The sequence below is a fragment of the Thalassophryne amazonica genome, chromosome 18, assembly GCF_902500255.1.
Source record: "Thalassophryne amazonica chromosome 18, fThaAma1.1, whole genome shotgun sequence".
NCBI lineage: Eukaryota > Metazoa > Chordata > Actinopteri > Batrachoidiformes > Batrachoididae > Thalassophryne > Thalassophryne amazonica.
The window spans coordinates 16,747,458-16,769,421 of NC_047120.1; the positions used below are offsets into that span (position 1 = coordinate 16,747,458).

Genomic DNA, 21,964 nt, shown 5'->3' on the forward strand with positions numbered 1-21,964 from the left:
AGTCACAACTACGTCGACTAATGAAACCGTCGACAACTAATTTATTAGTCGACAAGTCGTTTATTTTATTTAAGTCTTTGTTTTTCCTCTCAATTCATGTTTTAGGCAGCGAGCCGTCCTGCCGTCATTTGGACGTTCAAATTTGGATAAGACGGGAAATTAAAACAGTGGCCGTCTTGTTCAAAGCCGTTTAAAATGCGCAGTTTACTGGAGGAGGTGTGTGTGTGTGTGTGTGTGTGTGCGTGCGTGCATGCGGAGTCAACTCGCTGCAGACTGCGACGGAGGCATGAGACGTTACATTCTGCTGAGAACCATCAGTGCACGTGACACAGCGAGCGCAGAGCAAAGAGAGAGGATTTTAACCCGAGTGAACATGTTAAAAAAACAAACAAACAAACAAAAAACGTGGAACTGCCTTTACTTTTCTCTGCTCTTTCTCTACCGGTGTTTTTCTGATGGCACCGACCTGTTCACACCATGTGCGCGTCGTATACTGAATTTATGAGATCATGAGATGAAATAAACGGTTAAATATCCTTAAAACATCCTTTAAAAAATGAGAATATATAAATGAACTGAGGAAAAATTACACATTCACGGGTTAAAAAACCCTGCTGTGGAGAAGCTGATGTTCAGAGGCACAGATCACAAAAAGCAAGTGAGAACTCTGAACTTTAACAGCTGTTATTTTCAAAAGGTATATATTTGTCCAATCTTAAGCTTAATGTGGTGTTCAAGCACAAAACATGACTGATGAGGAGAAAAAAAAATGACTTTTAAAAATGACTTCATCACACTAAATGAACTGGAGTCAGAATAAAAATACAAGCTGCTGATTTTTGTTATTTTTCAAAGTTATTATAAGCTGCAGCTATATGTTTAAATTATTTCAAAGTGAGTTACCTCTTATTTTATTTTGGTTTATTTCTACAAAAAATATGGGGTGTCAAATCAGCCTGCATTGTTCTGTTCAGTTTATATCAAAGTTTTCCTGCACATCTGTGTATTTTTTCCTCCTTTATAGGAGTTTGGTGTTTACATTTGCTCCACAAAGTTTTAAAACACAATAAAATGTTCACACTTTTCTTTATAGCACTTCTGTAATTTCAGAAATGCAGCAGAAACAACCACAAATCAGAAAAAGTTGGGACTATAAGTAAAATGAAGATAAAAATAAAAATGTTGCACTATTCCCAGTTTCTCCACTCACACAAGTCAAAAGTTCTTCCAGAGTTGTGTCTTGGTGGCTTCCCTCACTTTTCTCCTTCCAGCATGGACATTCAGTGAGAACTTCCTACCTACAGATTTACTATAAAGTACCACACTGTTTGTATTTCTGAATGATTGCTGTAAATGAAGTCTAAGAAATAGTCACTGATTTGGAAATGTTCATGTTTTCATCCCGACGTTTCTCTGAAAATGCTGCAGGCCTTAATTTAGGAAATGTATGATCCGACTAGTCGACTAATCGCAAAAATAATCGTTGACTAGTCAACTATCAAAATAGTCGTTTGTGGCAGCCCTACTGATGATGGAATGGGTATTCGGTTGCAAAGTCCGATGTAACGCGGCAAGTGATAAATCTCCTACCGGACAGAAACAAAGAAAACACATGTTTTTCTCTGCACTCGTTGGCTCTGGCGGCGCAGTGTAAACAGTGAAAGCATGCCACAGTGTTGTATGCCCACGTGCACCAATTGACCTGAAACTTCACTGGATTTGTCTTTCTATAGGTTTCCAACTAATTGGGAAAAAAAAGTAGATGGCTACAGCTAATAAGGTAAATAAACGCGACTATATTAGACATGTTACTGCCAAGTGGACCCAGCAAATGATGTTAACGTCACCTTCGCAAAAGTATTTAATTTACATCAGTGATCGCAAGTGGGACGGGTATAGTTAAGATTCTATAAATTATTCGTTATTCAGTTCACATTGTGCCGGAGCTAGATGGTGGTCGGACCACTTACCATGACGAAAACACGTTTGTTTTTGTCTCGCAAACGCTCCGCTGAGGAAATGAGATTATCCAGACTGACGACAAATATGACAAAGTACTTTTATGCACTTTTTGATGCATTTTGTCAATGCAGAAACACACGATCCCGTGTTATTAAACAAACGCACCCTCGCGCATGCTCTGCTATGGAAAACGAGGTTAGCTGCCTAATCAGTGGGTCAGAGTCTAATGATTTAGCCAGACTGACAACAATTATGAGTAAAGTAAGTACTTTTATGCATTTTTTGTGGTTTCTTGAGGCATTTTGTGAAGGCAGAAATGTGCTCCGACCTCAAAACACGCTTCTGTGACATAAACCTAACGCACCCTCTCTTCTTCTGTGGTGTTTAATGGCAGCCGGCATCCGTATTGTTGCACTGTACCATTTGCAACATTTACAGATGTCACGCGACCAGAATCAAAGGAATTCAAGCCCTTTTTAACCTGTTCTGGTGTGCAAGAAAAGACGTTTGTCAACATAAACAAAGTGACTGGCTCAGCCATCACTGTAGAGAAACCCTTGTGCGTAGTTTGTTTGGGTCCAGAAAGATATTTATCACGTGACGTATTACGTCACGGCTTTGCAACCAAATTGCGCGCAAGTCATACACAGCTGGCACTGGTAGTTTTGTTCAAGGCAAAATACATTTCAAGAGGTTAAAACCTTTGTCATTTCTTCAAAAGTTGTAGAAGAATCTTATTCTCTGTGACGGAGGAGATTATGGACAAAGTCTGCACTTCATGTTTTGAAACTGGTGAATACGGAACTGGTCAATGGGTCCATTGACACAATTCAATTTCAAATGTAACGTTTACTTTTGCAAACGCTGTCGTGACTAAATGTTTCCACTTCATACTGAAATGTGAACAGATTCAAAGAGTACAATTAGAATTGAGTTGGAATCAGCTAAATTAATCTTGGTCTGAAAAAGGCTGCATCATAATGTTTGAAGAAAAAAAATTGTTCTTAACATTTTGATATGCAACACATGGGCATTATACTCAAAGAAAGCACCTTAAAACAGAAGTTACTGAGTGTATGGTAAAATTGAGTAAGTACACTTGGACCCCAGAGGTTTAATTTGGGTTTAGCACAAAGAGGTTTAGTTTGTGCTTTGTTGCACTATTCTATTATTATTATTGAACTTTTGGTTAGTGCAGTGGTTCCTGGGAATGATCTATATAAAAAGCGGCTATTCATAGTAATAATAATAAGGCATGTTTTTTTGTCTGTAAGTCACATTAGTCGCAAGACCTCCCAAACGTAAAAAAAAAAAACAAAATTCTATACTCTGGAAAATACTGTACAGTCCACTTAGATTCAAGATTCAAGATTCAAATACTGTACAGTCCACTTAGATTCAAGATTCAAGATTCAAATACTGTACAGTCCACCCGATTCAAATTACACCCATGAATGGGTGTAATTTGAATCTTGTTCCAAACTGAAGGTCTGTGAATACCTCCACAGCAAGGTAACTCAGTGAATGTACATGCCAAGAAACTAAATGACCTGTCACTGGGTCGCACACACGCCAATAGTAAAGCTTCACACCAGCTCAGTGCCTGGTCAGCTTTTACAGGTGCAATGTGGACCGAAAGGAAGCTCTAGATGAAACATGAGGCAAAAAATAAATTGCAATCTTGTTTGGGTATGAAGAATTATGCAGCCCTACACGTGCGCCACACACACACACACACACACGCAGCCCGAGCACAAAACATGTAGCAGACTTCCATTAAATACATGTGAAAGCAATAGAAGAGCAGTGCCCATACATGACCACTAGGGGGAGGGGGGCTAAAAAGAGTCTGTACACCTACAGGTCTGAGGTAATTTAATGATCAGACTCTACGACTGCTCCTTATTGGCTGTTGGAGCCCAGGTTTACCCAGGGATACACTCTTTACATGCAGTCAATTAATAAACCAATGCAACACTCGCTTGAGTATACAAACATTTAGATTATACATATAGTATTATATCATTCATTTTTATAGAGTCTGCACCACCACTTTTTCGGAAAAACTTTATAAGAGTTGACCATTATGACAAGTGAAACTGCACGCACGGTCAACGCACTGAATAAAAACAATGAATAGTAGGTGGCGCACGAGGGGTTAACAAACCAAACCAAGAGGAACTTTTTGCATACATCTTAAAAACTCATAAATTATTCCAGACTGTGAGCCACCTCCAAAAACTGGTCTCCCATCCACACCCCCACCCCATATCAAGTAATGTACAGAAGACAGCAAGGACAAGGTAAGAAAATGGGAGGGGTAACCTCCTCCTTCTGCAGACAGATCTTCGTCCTCCGAGCTCCATCCATCTGTTCGGAGAGAGAGACGTGAGAGGACGGAGAGGCGGGGGGAGGTCCTGCAGGAAACAGGGGCTGTGATTGGTGCTTTTAGTTTTTGCCGTTGTCATCACTAGAATTTTTTTTTTTTTTTAATCAGACCCGCCCTCACTCTTGTGCAAGTGTGCCAGCTCAGTCCCCCAAGATGACTTTGACAAAGCTAGCCACGTTGGTTTCTTTGGCATCATGGGAGGTGAAGAAGGGATGTTGCTGAGAAGGAGAGAGACGTGGATTTAGTCTGGGTTGCTGAAGAACTGATGTCAGCCCACTCTTTGCTCAGCACACTGACATTCTACCTACTTGGAAATAACTGTGTTAATGCGCCATCTAGTGTCCAGGTGGTGGCCTGATCACTCAACTGTCATTAAATGTGGCAAGAACTTGTTTGACCTAAACTCTTTCAAATAATTTAAGGATTCATTTTGTGCAGAAACCTAAATGAAAAAATGTGTCTAAAACATATGATACGAACGATAGTATTATAAAAGTACAGTTCCAAATAAATAAATAAATAAATAAATAAATAAACAAACAAACAAACACTCACCATGAGTTCTGCGTAAGTTGGCCGCTCTTTGGAAACTTTCTTTAAGCTGCAGAGACAAAAACAAAAACAACCAAACACAAAAGGAAATGAAAGGCATCAGATGAGTAATGCAAACCCTGCACACTGGAATAGATCCACATCCCATAGGTCATGTTACCAACTAATCATAAATATTTTTCTGATCAATATGAACTTCAGATCAGCTCTCCAGTCCTACTGGCTGCAGCTCTGTAGCAGAAAATATGTTTGTCACACCGTGTTTTTGTTGACTTCGACTGGTGTCCGATCGTCGCCAACAGTTCAAATCAATTCATCCATTTTTTTTTTTTTTTTTTTAGTTATATTGACCACAGATGGACACAAGCACAGGACTGATTACAGTACTCTGCTTCGCTGGTGAGCAGAGTAACAACCAATGAAAATTCACACCTACCTAACTCATCTTGGAAGCACATTTGTTCCTTTGAGAGAAGTGATTGACTCCGCATTTTAATCCAATTACATTTGTTCCGCAAATCTGACTGGTTAATCGTGTGAGATTTCGGACCATAAAATATCGGATGTTCATTCAGTTGTTTAATTTTGTGGAAAAAAAGCAGATCACAGGCATGACACAAAACTAAAGTCATTTCAAATGGCAACTTTCTGGCTTTAAGAAACACTATAAGAAATCAGGAAAAATAATTGTGGCAGTCAGTAACGGTTACTTTTTAGACCAAGCAAAGGGAAAAAAATATGGACTCACTCAATTCTGAGGAATAAATTATGGAATCACCCTGTAAATTTTCATCCCAAAAACTAACACCTGCATCAAATCAGATCTGCTCGTTAGTCTGCATCTAAAAAGGAGTGATCACACCTTGGAGAGCTGTTGCACCAAGTGGACTGACATGAAGTCAAGACAGAAAACTTAAAGCAATATGTCTCAAAAATCAAAAATGCACAACAAAACAAATGAGGAATGAATGGGAGGAAACTGAAGTCAACGTCTGTGACCGAACTGTAAGAAATCGCCTAAAGGAAATGGGATTTACATACAGAAAAGCTAAACAAAAGCCATCATTAACACCTAAACAGAAAAAAACAAGGTTACAATGGGCTAAGGAAAAGAAATCGTGGACTGTGGATGACTGGATGAAAGTCATATTCAGTGATGAATCTCGAATTTGCATTGGGCAAGGTGATGATGCTGGAACTTTTGTTTGGTGCCGTTCCAATGAGATTTATAAAGATGACTGCCTGAAGAGAACATGTAAATTTCCACAGTCATTGATGATATGGGGCTGCATGTCAGGTAAAGGCACTGGGGAGATGGCTGTCATTACATCATCAATAAATGCACAAGTTTACGTTGATATTTTGGACACTTTTCTTATCCCATCAATTGAAAGGATGTTTGGGGATGATGAAATCATTTTTAAAGATGATAATGCATCTTGCCATAGATCAAAAACTGTGAAAACATTCCTTGCAAAAAGACACATAGGGTCAATGTCATGGCCTGCAAATAGTCCAGATCTTAATCCAATTGAAAATCTTTGGTGGTAGTTGAAGAAAATGGTCCATGACAAAGCTCCAACCTGCAAAGCTGATCTGGCAACAGCAAGCAGAGAAAGTTGGAGCCAGATTGATGAAGAGTACTGTTTGTCACTCATTAAGTCCATGCCTCAGAGACTGCAAGCTGTTATAAAAGCCAGAGGTGGTGCAACAAAATACTAGTGATGTGTTGGAGCGTTCTTTTGTTTTTCATGATTCCATAATTTATTGAATGGAGGAATATTTTGTGGACTGATGAGAATAAAACTGTTCTTTTTGGGTCCAAGGGCCACAGTTTGTGAGACGACCCCCAAACTCTGAATTCAAGCCACAGTTCACAGTAAAGACAGTGAAGCATGGTGGTGCAAGCATCATGATATGGGCATGTTTCTCCTACTATGGTGTTGGGCCTATATATCGCATACCAGGTATCGTGGATCAGTTTGGATATGTCAAAATACTTGAAGAGGTCATGTTGCCTTATGCTGAAGAGGACATGCCCTTGAAATGGGTGTTTCAACAAGACAGTAATCCCAAGCATACTAGTAAACGAGCAAAATCTTGGTTCCAAACCAACAACATTAATGCCTCGCAGATGTGAAGAAATCATGAAAAACTGTGGTTATACAACTAAATACTAGTTTAGTGATTCACAGGATTGCTAAAAAGCAGTTTGAACATAATAGTTTTGAGTTTGTAGCGTCACCAGCAGATGCTACTATTATTGTGAACACCCCCTTTTCAAGTTCAAGTTCAAGTTCAAGTAGTTTTATTGTCATTTGAACCATATACACAGTGAAATGAAACAACGTTCCTCCAGGACCAAAGGTGCTACAAAGAATATTATTATGATTTATCACGATAAGCAATAATAAATACAAGTAGGCAGTAAAGTACAGTTGTGACCATTTTTTATAAAGTGAAAAACATAGCAGCAGTTATTGACCATAAGCATTGCACTCTTAAAAGATGAGATTGTGTGTGTGTGTTCAGTCCAGTCACTGAAATATGTGTGACTGTTCAGACCAGACTCTGGTTGTTAAGGAGTCTGATTATTTGAGGGAAGAAGCTGTTGCACAGTCTGGACATAAGGGCCCGGATGCTTTGGTACCTTTTTCCAGACGGTAGGAGGGTGAAGAGTGAGTGTGAGGGGTGTGTGTGATCATCCACAATACTGGTTGCTTTGCAGATGCAGCGTGTGGTGTAAATGTCTGTGATGGTGGGAAGAGAGACACCGGTGATCTTCTCAGCCGTCCTCACTACTCACTGTAGGGACTTGCGATCCGATACTGTGCAGTTCCCAAACCAGGCAGTGATACAGCTGCTCAGGATGCTCTCGATGGTTCCTCTGTAGAATGTGCTGAGGAAGGGAGGTGGGAGATGTGCCTTCTTCAGCCTTCACAGGAAGCAGAAACGCTGCTGGACTTTCTTGGTTATGGTGCTGGTGTTGAGGGACCAGGTGAGATCCTCTGCCAGGTGAACTCCAAGAAACCTGGTGTTCTTGACGATCTCCACAGCAGAGCCGTCGATGTGCAGCGGAGAGTGATCACGCCTTGTCCTTCTGAAGTTAACAACCATCTCTTTGGTCTTGCCTACGTTCAGAGACAGGTTGTTGGTTCTGCACCAGTCCATTAACCGTAGCACTTCCTCTCTGTATGCTGACTCATCATTCTTGCTGATGAGACCCACCACAGTTGTATCATCTGCAAACTTGATGATGTGGTTTGAGCTGTGCATTGCTGCACAGTCGTGAGTCAGCAAAGTGAACAGCAGTGGACTGAGCACACAGCCCTGGGGGGCCCCAGTACTCAGCATGGTGGTGCTGGAGGTGTTATGTCCGATCCACACTGACTGAGGTCTCCCAGTCAGGAAGTCTAGGATCCAGTTACAGAGGAAAGTGTTCAGGCCCAGTAGGTTCAGCTTCCTCATCAGGTGCTGGGTAATGATTGTGTTGAATGCTGAACTAAAGTCAATGAACAGCATTCGAACATAAGTGTCTCTGTTGTCCAGATGGGTGAGCGCCAGGTGAAGGGTGGTGGATATGGTGTCGTCCGATGAGCGGTTGGGACAGTACGCAAACTGCAGAGGGTCTAGTGAAGGAGGCAGCAGGGTCTTGATGTGTCTCATGACAAGCCTCTCGAAGCACTTCATGATGATGGATGTGAATGCAAAGGGACGGTAGTCATTGAGGCAGGACACTGAAGCCTTCTTTGGCACAGGTATGATTAGGGATGGGTATTGATAAGATTTTATCGATATCGAAGCCATTATCGATTCTGCTTATCGATACCTCATGAATTTTGTACTAAAAGTAGGCTTTACAGGTTTTCTATGTATTTCCTTGAGTTTTAAAGTAAATAAATATGAAATTAGTCACTGTATCCTTGATCTCTGGACATAAATAAAAATAAACAAAAACTGTTTCGCTTTGAAGTTATTAATTCAGACTGGATTCCATCATTCTATCTTGACTTGTCAGAGAGCCGCGCAAGATTTGGAGCTGTGTGAACAGAACGGAGGACGATTCTTGTTTCTTTCTCGCAACGAGACAGGAGTCCCGGTTAGTAACTTTAATCCGCACAAAAGTGAATCACAACTCATATTCAGGGATGAAAGTGGTGAAAAACAAAAAAAGCTGAAACCCAAAATTACCTCCCAACACCACCTGCATGAAAATGTTTGAATTCTAGAATATCTGAAATGTAATCTGGGACTATTCCAGACGATAAACTGGAGTATCCATTTAGGTGAGAAAAAAAATTACAACTTTCCTTATTCAGATTCATTCCAGTAGTATTCTGCTCTTACTAGGATGCAGCAGTTTTCTAGTTTGGCAGATAGTTCTGGAGGAAATCACTGAAGAAATTAAACTGAAAATATGGTTTGACCGAAACAAACTGTCATTAAACTTAAATAAGACAGGGATGAAATTTAGGTGTGAGAGTCACTAGGTGTTCACAGGAAACACTTATTTATTTCTGTATGTATTTATTTATGTATTTATGTTCATTGTTAGTTGCTATTATATATTTTCTGTTGTGTTTCTATTCAGGTTCTTTTTGTCTCTTTCTCTAAAATTGTATATAATAATCATTAGATTATTAATATATAAGCAAAAATAAATTTAAGGAATATTACAATTTGAAAACAAATGCACCTGAACGTGATGACAGCTGCAATTGCTAAATGCTAACTTTTAACAGTGAAAATGCCATAGACATGCTAACGCATTAGCATCGCTCCAGTTTCTAAGTTATAAAATACATCTATCAACTGTTTCAGAAGACCATAACAGGTTGGTTTAACATAGAAAAGGTAAATAATACTCACAGATGTATGCTCTTTAGGGTTTTAGCGGGGGAAAATTAAGCAAAAGAAAGAACTAAACGAAGCAATGGATAGAAGCATTGCTTCAATCTGCGAACCACTGCTTCGATTGGTTCAAGGTTCAAAGCAAAGCCGCGCTGCAGAAAAGTTGATTAAGGACCCGCTGCAGGGTCTGTAATCAATGTAGAGAAATTATCATTTTCCTGACAAACACCCGCCAAAAGAACGGCCACTCTGAAGGACCGATAACAGAATCGTTAAGAAAATGCTTATTGATGTTGGTGGATCGAATCATTTCTTAACGATCCCCGAAAGGAACCGGTTCTCGATACCCATTCCTAGGTATGATGGTGGCGCTGCTCAGGGAGATGTTGAAGATGTCAGTGCAGACATCTGTTAGCTGGTCTGCACATTCCCTGAGCACTCTACCAGGAATGTTGTCTGGTCCAGCAGCTCTCCGTGGGTCAACTCTGCATAGAGTTTTCCTCACGTCAGCTGCTGTAAGGTACAACACCTGGTCGTCAGGAGGAGGGGTGGTCTTCTTCGCTGTCACACTGTTCTGTGTCTCGAACTGAGCGCAGAAATCATTCAGCGCATCTGGAAGGGAGGCATCACTGTCACAGGCAGGTGTTTCCCTGTAGTTGGTGATGGCCTGGATGCCCTGCCACATGCGCCGTGTGTCCCCGCTGTCTCTGAAGTGGCTGTGGATGCTCTTTTTTTACTAACACTTTCATAGCCTTAAGAGTGTCCATATCATGAATGCTTGGTCTTGTTGGATTTGTGAGAATCTACTGGTACCTTTTTTATACGAAATACGAAGTCTATTAGAAAAGTATCTGACCTTATTATTTTTTCAAAAACCATATGAATTTGAATCACGTGTGATTGCGTCAGACAAGCTTGAACCCTCGTGCGCATTCGTGAGTTTTTCCACGCCTGTCGGTTGCGTCATTCACCTGTGAGCAGGCTTTGAGTGAGGGGTGGTCCAGCCCCCTCGGCGGATTTTCATTGTCAGGAAATGGCGGAATGATTTGGGCTTTGGGAAAAACTCAAGCATGCGCACGAGGGTTCAAGCTTGTCTGACGCAATCACACGTGATTCAAATCCATATGGTTTTTGAAATAAATAATAAGGTCGGATACTTTTCTAATAGACCTCGTATACTCAAAACCTGGATTAATCTTTTTAGTCACATAGCACTACTATTATTCTGAACACTACTGTATTTGTTCTTGTCCTGAGCTGCAGGTCTGCGCTCTGAGTTGTATTATAGTTTATCTTTTCTCCTGTGAACGCGAGATGCGCGGGCGCGTGCCACGAACAAACCGTTCGTGTGTAAATGTGGAGATGTCTGGAGTTATACTTCATGTGGACATGTCCTGTGTCTGGCAATCAGTCTGTGAGCAGGACTTGGGGATTTTATTTAAATACTTTTGTGAGAATCTTCTAATAAAAGTGTTTAAAAGTGTTTGCTCCTGCTCCTTTGTGAAAAGGAGCAGGAGCAAGGAGGAGCAGCTGCTGCAATCAGCATTTTTTTTCTGTGCTCTTTTTTGAGCGTGTACTTTTACTGCATTGTGTACACGGTATAAAAACAATCCTGTGTGGTTTATACTGCGGGAACAATGGAACACAGCAGGAATCATAAATTGGCGTCAGGTAACATTGTCTTGTGAGGGTGTGGCTTCCAGTCACGTTGAGTACTGTCCTGTTGCTCTGACTTGCGCTGAAACCACTTAATTCTGCGTCGACCACAGGACACAAACAAAAGTTAAACACGTTTAATTTTCGGCGTCTGATCTGCTTCGTCCTTTGTACCCCTCGCGCTGTTGTGGCGCCGAGCTGCATCATCTCAGCACTGAGTTGCTTCCATGTAGCGTCGTCATAACGACACACGACGTAACTGGGAGCAGCCCTGGTGTGAAAGGGGCTGAAGCAACTCAAAGCAGGTCCGGTGTGGTTATGACAGAGTTTGAGGGAATAGCAGCAGCAGCAGCGGCAGACAGTTTTTTTTCACGTGCGCGCGCGAATGAATAGTCACAGCAACTCGCTCCATGTGTGAGAGTCATAAAACGCAGGGAAGACGAAGACAACACACTGGAAATGTTGTTTTTCCCTTATTTATTCCTTTATTGGTTCATTCTACTGGTGCTTATAGTTGATAAAACTTGGATAAAGTTACTTGCACCAGTGCTAGTGCAGTATAAAATTACATGCACCGCTCGAATAATACGTGCACAAACTAGCACATGCACGTACTATTTCAAGCCCTGCAGGATGATAGTACAGTCAGGAGGCTGGAGGAGTTTGAAGGGCAAAAATCCAGCCTCGATGAGACTACATGACCAGGCCTGTAGAGGGCGCCCTATAAAAGATGGACAGCCCCAAGTGAGGGTGTGATGGCATAGTCGTCACACAATTTTTATACATGGACACTTTGCAAAAGCTGCACACACGCTTGGGGCAGGTTGGTCATGGAAAAGAAGCAATTTGTCAGCATGGCAATGCTCGTCCACACACAAACAGACAAACGTAGGACGCACCGCATCAAATCTTGCAACACCTGCTGTACAGTCTGGATGTCATAACTTTATGCTTTTTCCCCAACACCTGAAGATACACTAAAGATGCAGATGTGCCAACAGTCGTGCATTGCTGGTGTCGAAAGAAAAGACAGGATTACTTCACTAACAGGACAGGATGTGTGGCGTTAGTGCAAGTGTGTGGAAAGGGAAGGTAACTATGTGGAAAAGTATCCGATTCATCAGAGCATTTTGTTTGTTATCAAAATAATCACAAACAGAAAATTTCTACCTTTATACTTAAAAATGATAAAATGATAAAATGTCATTATTCTTTTTAGGTGGTCTTCATGTAAAACTGGAGGAACAACAGGAAAAGCATCCAACCTAAAACTACAGGCTCAGCTGTGGAGACCCCAAGCAACTGGGGGCAGCACACCTCTAACAGATGTAAGAAAAAATACTGAGTTTTACAGTTATGGTCAAAATAATAGCAGTGTGTCTAAAAAGTGAGTAAAGCTCAAAACCTGTAAAACATCTTAATACACACAGCCATTATTTTGAACACAACTGTATCTAACTGGGTTTGTTTGAATGCGCTACATAAATGAAGATAAATTGAAAGTGAGCAGCTGGAGCATGTGTAACCACATCGCGCAGTTGCTGTGAAAAAAAATACATGCTACCTGCAGTTTACAAAAACTCTGATTGCCAGCCAGAAACTTTACCACTGTGCTACCATCGCTGTCCTGTAAAAGGTGCAGAAAAATGCCTGAAATCAACAAGGACATAAACGTATTTTTAAAAAATGAGAAAAAAGCACCGTGATAACTGACCAAACAGCGTTTGTTACAGCGTATTTCTGCTGATATGTGACTGAAAGTGGCATATATGTCGCACATGGGTGTCCTGTCAGACAGACGTGACATTCAGATCGCCTGCTGCGTGTCCACATGAAATGACGGTCCATTTCACCTGGGGCAGCCGGTCAATGTGCGTGCTCCACAGCCCGTCGCAAAAGCGATATATGTTTTTATTTATTTCCACATGAGGACAGCAAGCACACATACATGTGTGCCCATCAAAACACGGTATGTGTTCTGCAGCTGTGACATCCAGGACCAGAGCTGTCAACAGCCACTGCTGTCCGTCCGGTCAGCGCACAGGCCAAAGTGTCACTCTGTGATTAGATGAGAGACACCTCGCCTGCAGGGAAGGCACGTGAACCACACGCACGCACATGTTGGAGAGTGGGGGGGGGGGGTTAGTGCGCGAAACACACGCACGTGTTGTGGAGGGAGCCGACACTCTGGCATGCCACATGTGTACTCGGCAACTCCACAGTCGTGGGGGGACTTAGACAAATTTCACCGCCAGCTCGAAAGTGATCGCCTGCTGACTGTTGTTGTGCTAATAGTGCGAATGGCCACACATTTTCTAAGTGTGCCAAGCGAGTGGTGTTAGATGTTCATGTGTGTCACCTGGAATTTGGCCGACACCTGCCGCGAGAGGGATCGAATGGGCTCTCACAGGGCACACTCTGTCTTTCAGCCACTGATGTGCACAAATAGTTGTAGCAACAGGTGGACGAGGCGTTGGAGGCAGCTCCAATTTCACACGTATTGCATACGATTCCTACGCAATTCGACACATTCGTACTATGTGCGAAGGGGCCCTAATAGATGGAATAGTTTTGACTGTGTTGAATGATTCATCTCCAAAGTAACAGTCAAACAAGGTTGGCATCCATTGGATTCTGTGACATATGACAGAGCACAACAGATTCCAAACTATTCCTTTCCTCAGCGAATTTGAACCGTTCATGATCATACTGGTATGGGCGTTAATTTTGACCAATATGAGACTTTAATTTTACTGAATAAAAAAAAATGCAGAAAAACACTTTGGCTGTTGAAAATGTGACATTACATAGTCTGCCCAGGAGATGGCATAGTTTACAATGCCTTCAAGCATGGCTGGGACTCCTGTTACCCCTTGGTCACATTAGTGACTAGAGACAGAGGCAAAGCAACCAGCTGCCATTCATTTTCAATTAGAGTGAGTGTTTTACAGCGGCAAAAGACAAGTGGTCGCTGTCAACAAGCTCAGCCAAAATAGAAGAGAAGTCGATTTTATCCAAATGCCAAGCAATGCCACACTGTGACTGGGAATCAGAGTGATGGCAGTATTATGTATGTTGGTTGGGTGTTGATTATATTTATAGTTATATTTAGAAAGTTCAGAGTTAAAGTCTGTAACATCAAGCCTCAATTACATGTGTTTGTCAAGAGCATTTAATCAGGACATATTCGGAATTACAGCCATTTTTATGCATATCTCCTCAGATATAAAGGTATGGTAAATTTTACTGCCTAATATTGATATCAGCCTCCCAAAATGAATATTGGTTGAGCTCAAGAGGTGACTATGAAGATTTAAAAAAACAAAGAAAAACCTTTATTCCTTGGGAACATTTTTCTTAATATAACGCAGTCTGAATTATTTTTATTATTATTTCTGAAATTTGATGACATCTTGAATTAAAATCTGTAAAAGCAAAAGTGACCACAGTACCTTTAAAAACAAGTATATTTGAGAAGGTGGAACCAGTCAAAGCTTAGTGCTTCCACTTGATAAATTATTTAATGGTTCATCAAATTCCTTAGAAATGATTATCAATTTTAATGAAGTAATTGACTATGCTGGAGAGAAATAAAGCAGGGAAGGAATGGGAACGCTGAAGAATGTCTGGGCTTTACAAGCCTCTTGTGGACATTTTTATGAGCACAGTTAGGATAAAATTAATAAAACACATTCAGTGAGTATTAGCTGAAACCATACATAAAGAATGACTGAATGAGGATAATTACTGACACACTGTGTCATCTCCATGGTACAAATCACAGAGTGCGGAATAGGCTTCTTCTGAAGGTGTTCTAACTGGTCAAACAAGTGGACAAAATAAAGTAAACTACATACCACTGAGATGTGAAGTCCACAAATTCGGGTGAGAACTGGTCAGCAGGAAGTTGGGGCGAAGGTTCTTCCACCACCTGTTTCAGCTGCTGGAAAGGTGTGGCCCACAAGTCATACGGGAAGCGCAGAATAGCCAGCTCAATCTGTGCCACACAGGCAAAAAATACACTGAGGACACTTACACACACACACCAGATGTCTGCTGAGGAGAACCAGGATGGAAAATCGATCATGCTGGTTACGGAACTTCATGGATCAACAATTTTAACATCAAATATTCCCAGCATCATGTTCTTGCTCAACACCCTGATCTTAGCCAAAAAACTGATCCAGAACAGAACGACTTTGAACTAAAACGCAAAGCAGATCAAACACTGTGCCTCTCCACAGTCACCTCTTTGAGGATTGATTATAAAATTGTGATATTCAAGTTCATCCTCTGGACTGTTAATCAGTATTTGGGATGATGTGCTGAAGGGCAAATTAACTAATGTTCAGTAGTTTGATTAGTGAGATGAAGAAGAATGGGACAAATCGTTAGGTAAGAGCTGGAAAGAGTTATAATATCAGCAGTGGTAGGCACAGTTCCGATAATCCGATAAGAGATAATTATTGAAGATAATGTTTTCAATATCGGATTATCTTTTTGGGTAACTTTAAAAAATATTATCGGACTAATTATCTTCCGATAAATTTTTGTCCGATAACTTTTAGACCGAACGTAATAAACAAAGCTGAACAGCGGCAATCATTTTTAAAATTTAAAATCAGTTGAGCACCTACCTGTTAAAAGTTTCCTAACAGATGTATAGTTCTACCCTCTGCAAACAGAAGACAGCTGCTTCCAGCAGAAACTGCTCTATCCTCTGCAGGCAAAGGAGAACTGGTCACCAACAACAAAAAAAAAAATCATTTCCTTTAACACCATACTGATACGCTGGTCATCCAGAGGCATACATTTTTAACTTATGGTTCAAATTTTAACCAATCTAATTTTGGACAAGTTATTTAAAATTACTGTCATGTCTGAAGTTTTATAAAGTGAAAATATCAGATATATGTATTAGTTTTAAAGTAATGTGCTAATTTTTAAGGTTTTAGTGAGCACATGCTGTGCCCAGCAGTGCATTATGGGTAGGATAGGGTAATCTCAGTACGTTCACGACAGGACAAATGTATTTCAGACACTCTGTTCAGGCTCCACGGACAACAGCATTAAACTGTAGTGCAGAGGTCTCAAACCGGTTCCAGAAAGGGCCGAGAGGGTGCAGGCTTTCTGTGCAACCACCCACTCCAGCAGGTGATTTCACTGATTAACTGATTCCACCTGCTCAAAGTGATGTTAATCAGTGAAACACCTGCTGGAGTGGGTGGTTGCACAGAAAGCCTGCAACCTCTTGGCCCTTTCTGGAACCGGTTTGAGACCTCTGCTCTAGTGCCTAAAACTCTCGTGAATATATTCTCTGGGTTTATAGACGTTATTGTATTTGCGTTTGTTAAATTCCACGCATATTAAATGTAGCAGACATGAATTATCTGGAATTTTGTTTTGGCAAGTTTTCAAGGCCTCTACTGGCCAGTAGTGTTCATGGCAGCTCATGGCAGTATTCGTCCTGAAGCTGAGCAGACACTGTATGATATTTTTAACCACTGTACTCGGTTTTAGTTCAAACTGTACCACAGAACCGCACGGTGTAAAAGTTCAGAGCGTCTGATTTATTTTCTCACACACATTGTACGCTCAAAAACCACACGTCGAACTCGTGTTTCCATAAGCAAAATGTAAGCTTTTTTCAAACTTAATTTACAAAAACTCTCGATGGGAGACATCAAAGTTTAAAAACAAAACAAAACGCCAAAAAAAACATTACAAGACAGCTCTGCAGTGTTTGCACATGCACAGTGCGAGCGGTTGGATGCTTGTAGCTCTTCAGCAGCAGGATACCCTCACGACGGCCGACCAGAATAATATTAAACAGGTTTGATTTTCATTCGACCATACGATCGGCGATCAGGAGGTGGTTGTGAGATGCTAAATGCAGCTTGTTACTCCATGTACACTACACGATGCAGGACGCATGATTAACCTGAAACTCGGTCCAAAAAATTCTCGCACAAATGAAAAATCATCTGAAAAAGGGCCACAACTCGCACAGTGTAAAGCCAACATTTATGTGTCAAGACAATATTGAGTGCACGTTTTACATCATCATCAAATGTGCACAGGGCACTAATAAAATGTGTGCACATTCTCTCCACATGTAAAACATTTTGCGATGACATTTCCAGGGCTCTGATAAAATTGCCTGTTTTTACAAATAAAAAATGGAATATTTTAGAAAAGCACATTTATCTGTAAACACCAACACACGACACACGTCACATTAATGTGTTGGTTTACATAATGAATGACTCAGCCAATCAGTGTTTAGCAGAGGCACTTTTACCCAGAATCCTTTGCAATCTGTCTGTGTTTGTTACAAAACCTCAGAATTAGTGCATTATTCAACATTAAAAAATATATATTATATTTTAACTTTGTACAAATGACAGAATTGACATTAATGGAGTTATTCTATCAGTATTCACACCAAACCATAAGTCAGCACGACTTTATTTTCCAAGACCTCCGCCTGACCGGAGCGTTGGGATTGGTAGAGAGCTGGCTTTGTGGCTACTCTCAGCTTGCTTCTGTGCTGTAAGCCGTGTAGTAAACAAGAGCTTCCAGCACGGGGCAGGATGTTCAAACATAAAAGTGCGGGCTCACTGTTTGGGTCTTTTGTCACTTTTGATGCTTCCAAAAGTGATCGTGGTGTTAAAACTCAAATTCAGCTTGTTAGTAGTTGCAAATGTACCTGAGACAATACTGGAATTTATCGGTTATCTGTAACTTCCGATACATTTTTGGGTGGTTTATCGGTTTATCTTTATCAAAGATAACTTTTCAGTTATCTGATTATCTGTTATCGAAGTTAATTTTGGTTATCTGTGCCCACCACTGAATATCAGTGGTTAATTTTTCTGTGTCACAGCCAGAAGGTCCTGGGATTATGTCAGATCTGGTCCTTTCTGTGTGGAGTCTGCATGTTCTCCCAGTGTTCACGTGGGTTCCCTCAGGTTGCGCCGACTTCCTCCAACTTCCAAAGACATGAAAGTTCAGTGAATCCAGTGTAGGTGTGAGTGGGAGTGTGAATGTGTTTGTCTGTATATCTGTGGCCCTGCGATAGATTGGGGGCTTGTCCAGGGTGTACCCCACCTCTAGCCCAGTATCTGCTGAGATAGACTCTCCTCCCCCCGGTGAGCCTTAATTGAAATAAGTGGACATAGAAAATAAATGAATGAAAGTCAGACAGTTGAGATTGAGATGGTTAGGACATGTGGGAAGGACTCAGAGTATATAGTGAGAAGAATGCTGAGGATGGAGCCGCCAGGCAGGAGGAGAAGAGGGAGGCCAAAGAGGAGGTTTATGGATGTGCTGAGAGAGGACATGCAGTTGGTTGGTGTGACAGAGGAAGATACAGAGGACAGGGTGAGATGAAAATGATTGGTCTGCTGTGGCGTCCCCTAATAGGAGCAGCCGAAAGAAGAAGAATGAATGAATAAAATCAGTAAGGAACATATGGTAAATACCACCCTTCCCCCAGAGATCCCCACCTTCTGAAGAAGCACTAGGTGAGCATTTTATTTCCTCCCACGATCATTTCTCTGTGCACTTTTATCTGGATGTCTACTATATCTTCTGGACTCTAAGTCGCACCATTTTCTGTGTCTTGAGCTCTTTAATTTGGGTTTTTGTGCACTGTTGTCATGCACTGTTGTCGTGTACTTTTTATTATTGGCATTTATTCTTTCATTATTGGAGTTTATTTTGTTTTGTGCTTCAATTCCTGGGAAAGTCCTGTATAAATAATTATAGTTACTATTATTAATAACAAATTTGTGATTTTGTTTTGTTATATACAGTGAGACAAATAAGTATTTGATCCACTGTCGATTTTGCAAGTTGTCCCACCTACAAAGAATGGAGCGGTCTGTAATTTTTATCATAGGTACACTTCAACTGTGAGAGACAGAATCTAAAGAAAAAAATTAAAAATCTCTCCATTCTTTGTAGGTGGGAAAACTTGCAAAATTAACAGTGGATCAAATACTTATTTGCCTCACTGTAAGTCACACTGGCATATAAGTTGCATGTCCTCCAAAACTACAAAAAAAAATGCAACTTATACTCTGGAAAATATGGTATTCTCTTTTCGCTCTGCACAAATTTACCGCTGAGTTTTGGTACTTCTGTGTTTGCATATATTTGGATTTGTGCGTATGAATTTTAGCATAGAAAAGGTACTCATAATTTGCCAGATTGTCTAGGTTGGTCTTGCTGTCTTGCATTTATTTCCCAGTGGCTTTCAACATGTCTTTGGATTGTTTGTCCAACCTCACTGCCTCTGTTTTAACTACTTAGGTTTTGCCTGCCCCTGGCATTGCTGCCTCCTTGTGTTTTGAACAAAGCCTGTATGTTTGGATTAACTTTTCTTCTTTGTCCACTGAAAGACGGCTGCTTTTCTCGACTGTTTAAGTGTGTTTTTAGCCCGTATGTCTACAACATCTGTAACAACTCCTTCACTGCTGCTAATATGCACTGGGTCAATAAACCAGCAGATATTTACTCCTGCTTTTTGTGCCTCTGTGCTCAAGTCATTAGTAAAGCCGTTACAATACTGATTCTTGATTTGATATTTCAATTTTCCTAAATATTGCACTTGCACAGAGCACACTGAAAACACATTAACTCAATCACTCATCTTCAACCGCTTATCTGAGATCAAGTCACGTGGGGGAACATTAACTCTGATAATTTAATTTTTTTAAATATTACACTTGCACAGAGCATACTGCAAGCACATTAAAATCAGGCCAATGTAAATGTGTAACAAATGAACAGCTCAGCAATTCACGAAGAAAAACATACCTCCAATCCAAACTGCTCCTAAAAGTTTGAATTCATTTTACTTATTTTTACAAAATAATCAATAGTTTTATGGATCTTACTCATTCTAATTAATGCAGTATTGTAGTAGTAAAACTACCATATTTTCTGCACCATAAGGCGCACCGGATTATAAGGCGCGGCCTCAATTAGCGGGTACTTAACCCTTACAAAAGGCGCACGCTAAAACATATAGTCTACAAAAAAAAAAAAAAAAAGGGCACGGAAGCAAAACGGTGAGTTTATTTGAACTTTTTAACAACTTTGAACTACCGGTATTTAACAATATGGTACTCACATTATTTTTTATTATGGTTCTGTCACAAATCCATCGAAGTCCTCATCTTGTGTCTGAATTGAACAGCTGGTCTTCCAGCTGTGGCCACCTCGCTTTGTTTCTGTGGAAACTCCGTTTGGTCTTTTTAACTTGGCGCAGTTCATTTTCTTGTTGTCTCTCGCAGCTGCTCTATTCCCATGAACAACCGCGTAACTGATAGCCTGCAGTTTGCCTCGTAAGCATGTATCTTCGCTGGCGCCATTTTCGGGGGTCCTTAGACAAACAAATGTTGTTTTGCAGGATACCTGTAGTATACGGTAACTACCGGAGGAGTGGCGGAGGTAAGTGTACGTACCATGGACTCACAGACTCTTCTCTGATTGGTTTAGCGCTGGCAGCATACGTACTCTATGCTACCAGCGTACGTACTTTATGTATTACGTAATGTTCTCCGATTGGTTTATCGCTGCCAGGGTACGTACTCTACGCTGCTAGCGTACGTACTTTACGTATTACATCCTTGTGTCAGCGGGAAATGGTCCGATATTCTGACGGTCAAAGACAACGTCGGTCGTTTTTACAGATCTTGGAATTCAGTGCGCACATAAGGCGCACCGGATCATAGGGCGCACGGCCGATTTTTGTGAAAATTTAAGGCTGTTAGGTGCGCCTTATGGTGCGGAAAATACGGTAGTAGAGAAGGGTTGATACACATTCTTTCAGTTCCAATCCAATTCCTATACACAACTGCCGATACCAAAACAGATTCCGATACAAGAGCTCTTTTTGAACTTGTTAAACCTTGTCTGTCTTCCCGTGCCTTGAGATCACAGGATGTGAGTATAATCTGTGTTCCCAGCGTTAAGAAGTCAGCTAGTTTTAGTGCCTTTGCTTACTGTGCTCCTACATTGTGGCACACTTTTCCTGTTGATGTTAAGAAAGTCCACTTCATCTGAATCTTTTACAGCTAAACTTAAACCTCTCCAGAGACGTTCAGTCGGATTCAGGACTGGGCTCTGGCTGGGCCACTCAAGGACATTCACAGAGTTGTCCTGAAGCCACTCTTTTGATATCCTGGCTGTGTGTTTAGGGTCATTGTCCTGTTGAAAGATGAACCATCACCCCAGTCTGAGGTCAACAGTACTCTGGAGCTGGTTTTCATCCAGGATGTCTCTGTACATTGCTGCATTCATTTTTTTCCCTCAATCCTGACTAGTTTCCCAGTTCCTGCTGCTGAAAAACATCCCCACAGCATGATGCTGCCACCATCATGCTTCACTGTAGGGATGGTGCCTGGCTTCCTCCAAACGACACCTGGCATTCACAACCAAAGAGTTCAATCTTTGTCTCATCAGACCAGAGAATTTTGTTTCTCATGGTCTGAGAGTCCTTCAGGTGACTTTTTGCAAACTCCAGGTGGACTGCCATGTGCCTTT

The 21,964-nt window shown here is 41.1% G+C and overlaps 1 protein-coding gene across 3 annotated transcripts in view; it reads right to left on the reverse strand.

Annotated features, from left to right (window-relative positions):
- Positions 1–2,787: 2,787 nt before the first annotated feature.
- Positions 2,788–21,964, reverse strand: part of map2k6 (mitogen-activated protein kinase kinase 6) — a 250,419-nt gene continuing 231,242 nt past the window's right edge. For 2 of the 3 annotated variants that reach the window (XM_034193373.1, XM_034193372.1), the window contains 3 exons: positions 15,268–15,407; positions 4,907–4,952; positions 4,454–4,569 (listed from right to left, as the gene is read on the reverse strand). In XM_034193373.1, coding sequence (XP_034049264.1) covers positions 4,492–4,569; positions 4,907–4,952; positions 15,268–15,407 — 264 coding nt within the window. In that variant the 3' untranslated portion in view covers positions 4,454–4,491. Of the gene's footprint in view, positions 4,380–4,453; positions 4,570–4,906; positions 4,953–15,267; positions 15,408–21,964 lie in introns of those variants that run through there. The other variant, XM_034193371.1, reaches the window with a different exon arrangement.